The 7077-nt window shown below is 36.0% G+C and overlaps 1 protein-coding gene across 2 annotated transcripts in view; it reads right to left on the minus strand.

Moving 5' to 3' along the window:
- Positions 1 to 5806: 5806 nt before the first annotated feature.
- Positions 5807 to 7077, minus strand: part of LOC111231881 (GRAM domain-containing protein 2A-like) — a 25703-nt gene continuing 24432 nt past the window's right edge. The window contains exons 11-12 of one of the 2 annotated variants that reach the window (XM_022759145.1): positions 6412 to 6513; positions 5807 to 5958 (exon numbers count right to left, since the gene is read on the minus strand). In XM_022759145.1, the coding sequence (XP_022614866.1) occupies positions 5910 to 5958; positions 6412 to 6513 (151 nt within the window). In that variant the 3' untranslated portion in view covers positions 5807 to 5909. The remainder of the gene's footprint in view (positions 5959 to 6411; positions 6514 to 7077) is intronic. The other variant, XM_022759146.1, reaches the window with a different exon arrangement.

Raw genomic sequence — 7077 nt, forward strand, 5'->3', positions numbered from 1 at the left:
CTATACTATGACTTTTTTTATGACTTTCTATACCTTACTATACTTTGTCGTTTTTATAACTTTTTATGCCTTACTATACTATGACATTTTTATGACTTTTTATGCCTTACTATCCTAAGACTTTTTATGCCGTACTATACTATGTCATTATTATGACTTTTTATACCTTACTATACTATGTCGTTTTTATAACTTTTTATGCCTTACTATACTATGACCTTTTTTTGCCTTGCTATACTATGACTTTTTTATGACTTTTTATGCCTTACTATACTATGACGTTTATTGACGTTTTTATGCCTTCCTATACTATGACATTTTTATGACTTTTTATGCCTTACTATACTAAGACTTTTTATGCCTTGCTATACTATGACTTTTTTATGACTTTTTATACCTTACTATACTATGACGTTTTTACGCCTTATTACACTAAGACATTTTTATGACTTTTTATGCCTTACTATACTATGTCATTATTATGACTTTTTATACCTTACTATACTATGTCGTTTTTATAACTTTTTTTGCCTTACTATACTATGATGTTTTTGCCTTACTATACTATGACCTTTTTTTGCCTTGCTGTACTATGACATTTTTATGACTTTTTATGCCTTACCATACTATGACGTTTATTGACGTTTTTATGCCTTACTATACTATGACCTTTCTTTGCTTTGCTATACTATGACTTTTTTATGACTTTTTATACCTTACTATACTATGACCTTTTTACGCCTTACTATACTATGACTTTTTTTATGACTTTTTATACTTTACTATACTATGTTGTTTTTATAACTTTTTATGCCTTACTATACTATGACATTTTTTTGACTTTTTATGCCTTATTATACTAAGACTTTTTATGCCTTATTATACTATGTCATTATTATGACATTTTATACCTTACTATACTATGTCGTTTTTATAACTTTTTTTGCCTTACTATACTATGACGTTTATTGACGTTTTTATGCGTTACTATACTATGACCTTTTTTTGCCTTGCTATACTATGACATTTTTATGACTTTTTATGCCTTACCATACTATGACGTTTATTGACGTTTTTATGCCTTACTATGCTATGACGTTTATTTACGTTTTTATGCCTTACTATACTATGACCTTTTCACGCCTTACTATACTATGACATTTTTATGACTTTTTATGCCTTACTATACTATGACTTTCTTATGACTCTTTTTGCCTTACTATACTATGTCTTTTTTATGACTTCTTTTGCCTTACTATACTATGACCTTTTCACGCCTTACTATACTATGACTTTTTATGGCTCACTATACTATGACTTTTTATGCCTTACTATACTATGACCTTTTTACGTCTTACTATACTATGTCGTTTTTATGACTTTTTTTGCCTTGCTATACTATGACGTTTATTAACGTTTTTATACCTTACTATACTATGACGTTTTTACGACTTTTTATGCCTTACTATACCATGACTTTTTATGCCTTATTATGACATTTTTATGACGTTTTTATGCCTTACTATGCTATGACGTTTATTTACGTTTTTATGCCTTACTATACTATGACCTTTTCACGCCTTACTATACTATGACTTTTGTATAACTTTTTATGCCTTACTATACAGTGACTTTTTATGCCTTACTATACTATGACCTTTTCACGCCTTACTATACTATGACATTTTTATGACTTTTTATGCCTTACTATGCTATGTTGTTTTTATGACTTTTTTTGCCTTACTATACTATGTCTTTTTATGACTTTTTATGCCTTACTATACTATGACGTTTTTATGACTTTTTATGCCTTACTATACGATGACTTTTTATGCCTTACTATACTATGATGTTTTTGCCTTACTATACTATGACTTTCTTATGACTTTTTTTGCCTCACTATACTATGACCTTTTTACGCCTTACTATACTATGACGTTTTTATGCCTCATCATACTATGACGTTTATTGACCTTTTTACGCCTTACTATACTATGACTTTTCTTTATGACTTTTTATACCTTACTATACTATGTTGTTTTTATAACTTTTTATGCCTTACTATACTATGACATTTTTTTGACTTTTTATGCCTTACCATACTATGACGTTTATTGACGTTTTTATGCCTTACTATACTATGATGTTTATTGACCTTTTTATGCCTTACTATACTATGACCTTTTTTTGCCTTACCATACTATGACTTTTTATGCCTTACTATACTATGATGTTTATTGACTTTTTATGTCTTACTATACTGTCACTTTTATGACTTTTCCCCCCTATTGTACTATGACGTTTTTACGACTTTTTATGCCTTACTATGACGTTTTTATGACTTTTTATGCCTTACTATACTATGACTTTTTATGCCTTACTATACTATGATGTTTATTGACGTTTTTATATTTTATTATAATATGAGGTTTTTATATTTCATTTTGATCAACAATGTTCACCCCAAAAAAAAAATCATAATTCATTCATTATTTCATTAAATTTTTATTGTAATAACGATGTACAGACCTCATCTGCAATTTATTTCAGTCAGAAAAAAAAAAAAATACAAGGGACCATGAAAAAAAAGAAGGAATGTCAGATAAAAATACCAAATCCAAAACAACAAGTACAGCACTTGAAGGTTATGTATCTAATTTTTTAGTAAGCCGCAGTAAACAATGCTCGATTTAAATGAGCTGACAGTTTTAACAGACCTCAGGTGTTCATTCAGGAAGCTTGTTCCACAGGTAAGGAGCCTAGAAACGAAAAGCTGATTCTCTTTCCTTTATTCTTGGACACTGAGTTAAACTGTCCCAGAGGTTTGATGTGGATGCTTTGCAGCGTACAAGTAGATCAAAGATGCATAAGATGAATTTCAAAATGTAAAATGTGTATATGTAAAAGTAGTTATCTTTTAACAGTTAATGCAATATTTCTGTGAAACACCTTGAATCCAAGTTGAAAGTCTACACTTCAACCACATCTTGACTGCTTCATTTTATATTTTTTGTCGTGGTGTAAAGAGACTAAATAAAAAATTTTAAAAAAGTGTCACTGTCCAAATACTTATGGACCTGACTGACTGTTCTGCATGTTTCTTTCCAGGTTGCAGGTGCAATGTGAGAAAAAACAAATAATCCAAGTTCAGTGAAAACAGTAAGTTCCTTGCACCAAAGGAAACATCAACAGGTGAACAGAGAAGTGAAGTTTGATGGTGGTGACGCTCAGCTGTGGCCTGCAGTATCAGTCTTTCACCTGCTCTGGTTAATCACAGGATTAAACAGCCTCATTGTTCCCTTTTACAACCTGACCTTTGACCTCTGACCCAGACGGGACAGGGTGCTGTATTCAGGTCAGAAGTCACTTAATCCCCACATCTAACTCCTTTGTAAAACTGAATCCTTAAGCTTCATAGGCAGGAAGTCATTCTGAGCTTCTCTGGATCATTACAGTAAATCAGATTAGAGGTATTAATTATACAAAGTACTAATGATCCGTTGATAAAAACTGGACGTCAGTTTACCTGTTGTTAGATTTTAAGATGGTTTGAGTAAAGTTCCTGCTGGAAAGTGAAATTTAAAACAGCTGCTCTATCGCCCCCATGTGGTGTTTCAAAGAAAAGATCCAGAACTTCACTGTCATCTACTCAGTGTTGTGTTTCCTGTTTCTCGGACATTTGTCTCATATTTAGGTTAAATATTGGACCGGTCAGTCTCCTGTGAATCTAAACTATTACTTTCACTTCACTTCTCCTCTCATTGGTGATACAGTCTGATCTGGATCAGGTCTGGTCTGCTTGGTTTAGTTTAACAGCTTCATTAAAGAGCTTTGTCCTGGAGTCAAACTTTTCATTGAATTTGTTTTGATGTAATTTTGAATGTCAGGATTGTATTGTTGTGTCCCATGATTAATTCACATCGTATCTAATCAGAGAGATTCAGGATATTATCGTCACGTCTCCAACACATCACACTTCAAAGTAAAACCAAGTGACACGAGGAGAAACTGTGAAAACATTCAGTTCTTTAAAGACTCCTGGAGACCTGCAGAGACCCTGCTTTTCAAAAAATGAAACTTTATACTTGTATAGAGTAAAACCAGCCTGATGCTTTAAAGGTCCCATAATTTACATTTTCCTGATGGTGGACTGCTTTGTTGTGACATCACAAAGTTCCAGAAGTCCTGACGGCTGGCCTTAAGGCTCAGTTTCTGAATACAGGCTGTGTGCATTTCTCTGTGGACTGAGGCTTTGATACTTTCACAGTATTAATATAGAAGCTAGAGCTGATCTATAATCACACTACACATGGACACAGACCTTTACACTGGAGGAGCTTTGAAGTGTGTTGTGATGAGGTTTTGTTGATCATACTTTCATTAACGACGTCTGCAGATGGAAATAATGTTTAATAATGATCTTTGTGTTACAGTCAGAACTACAACAAATCAGAGTCTCCTCAGAGGAAGACTTTCAAACACTAACACCATCACTTCTTCTTCTCCTCTGGCCTCCATGAAATATAAACTAACTCATCGTAACTTCCTGTACTAATATTTTTACAGTTTATTTTCTTTCACAGGCAGCTCTGCTCAGGTACGACCTCCCCCTCCTCCTCCTCTTCCTCCTTCTCCTCTTCATCAGTTTCCATCTCACACAAACACAGCTGTGAACAGGTTTGGCACTGACAGTGTATTTAAAAAAAACTAATCAAAACAGTCTCATGTTCAGAGAGATTCAGCTTCACATTCAGGGAAAGTGTCTCAACAGTGACGTTCATCCTTCAGTGACGAACGTCCTCCGTTCTCCACGTGATTCGAATCAACCTTTATTGATTCTGATGAATTCGTAAAGTCTCACTTTTAATAATAATGTTTTTTATAAAATCAGTCGGTTGAGACGTGAATGGAAATGATGGAAAACACAAAGTGAGCGGAGCAGCAGGTTCCTGAAGTTTCTCAAACATTAATCTGGATTTGAGAGTTTTTTTAAATTAGTTAATAACTAAAACTTTTCTGTCCTGGACAGTTTAATGACACTGAGTTATGTTTCCACCGTCAGATAAAAACTTTCTTCTGTCTCTCCAGAACCTGAGAACTTTTCTTATTAAAGAAGAAACAGTCACACGTTGGAAAACAGTCTGATGTTGTATGAACCAGGTCCCAGTAAAATCCTCACTGGTTCTACTGGTCTAATTACAGAGCTTCAAACTCAGCTGTGTGCACCGCTCGCATTGGCTCATGGGTAATGTAGTATTTACTGACAGAAACAAACATTCAGTGAAAACACTTCAGGCTCCAGCAGCTCGTCACAACCACCGACACTGATTCACTAACAGTCAGTGTGTTAGTAAAGACTGTGTCTGATATGTACAACACACACACACACACACACACACACACACACACACACACACAGACACACACACACACACACACACACACACACACACACACACACACACACACACACACACACACACACACACAGACACACACACACACACAGACACACACACACACACACACACACACACACACACAGACACACACACACAGACACACACACACAGACACACACACACACACACACACACACACACACACACACACACACACACACACACACACACACGGTTATGTTACAGTGTTGTCGCTCCTCGGCCCTCTGATCTCCACATGTCCGCTGGAACATGTCGGCCTCAGAGGTCAGAGGTCAGTCTACTGTTTGTATTGACTATTGTGACGTCTCTATGGTAACCGGGTCACGGCGGGTGGGGTCAGAGCTTCGGCTGCTGACGGCCGCTGCTGCTGCAGTCGTCTCGTCTCCGCCTGAGAGCCGCCGCCCCCTAAAGGCAAGTCTATGTAAGTGCAGAGTTTCTTCTTCTTCACTCCGATTGGCTCCAGCGTCAGGTTCCCGTCCTCTGATTGGCCAGCCAACAGGGAACCTCTCCACACCTGGAAGATCAATGGAAAACAGTCAGTTCACTCTAGACTTCACTGACATCGAAGCTGAAACAACCAATCAATCAATCACCAATTATTCTAATAATTGTTTAATCTTTAAAGTGATTTTTTCACATTCTTTTGCTGCAGTGTCACGTTTGTGAGAATCAGCTGTTTTTATTCGTTTCATTTGAAACTGAATTAAATATTTTTGGGTTTTTACAGTTTGTCTCAAAAAATTCTCCTGAAGACGTTTTAAAAAACTGGTTTTACTGACGTTTAAACCAAAGTGCTACTAAAGAAAATAATTTACCTGTGTGTGTGTGTGTGAGTGTGTGTGTGTTGTGAGTGTGTGTGTGAGTTGGTGTGTGTTGGGTGTGTGTGTGTGTTTGAGTGTGTGTGTGTGTGTGTGTGTGTGTGTGTGTGTGTGTGTGTGTGTGTGTGTGTGAGTGTGAGTGTGTGTACCTCTCTCTCAGCGTTGGCTGGCTGCTCAGGAAGCTGAGCTGCTGCTCCAGACGACAAACTCTGAAGGCCAGGTAACAGGAGGACAGGACCAGCAGGAAGACACTGAGACACCGCACACACACACACACACACACACACACACACACAAACACACACACACACATTTATTTTACAGCTGTCGTTATTAATTATGTTTCAGATTAAGATTTTATATAAAAATCCCTTCATAAAATACACTGAGAACACAATGTTAGAAATTAAACCAGAGGTTTCCTTGGTGTCCTTGTTACGTTTTGTATTATATACAGTATATGTATCATATATTATATATAATATTTCACAAAACTGGAAAGATGAGAGAAAAGTCAAAAAAAAAAAAGAATATACAGTGGGATTTGTGTGTTCATCTCTCATGAATCATCTGACGACCCCTCTGCGTTATCTATTGGCCCTTCGGAGGGGCCAACCCCTAGGTTGGGAACCACTGGACTACACTGTCTAACAGTATAAGTGTAGGTACTTTAGTTTTGCTCATGACACATTTGTACTTTTATTTGTGGTGCAGTATTTTCACTTTGTTGTATTGATATTGAGGAAATATATATATATTTATATATGCTGTAGTATACACACACACACACACACACACACACACACACATACATA

The sequence above is a fragment of the Seriola dumerili genome, unplaced genomic scaffold, assembly GCF_002260705.1.
Source record: "Seriola dumerili isolate Sdu_G_001 unplaced genomic scaffold, Sdu_1.0 BDQW01000320.1, whole genome shotgun sequence".
NCBI classification, from domain to species: domain Eukaryota; kingdom Metazoa; phylum Chordata; class Actinopteri; order Carangiformes; family Carangidae; genus Seriola; species Seriola dumerili.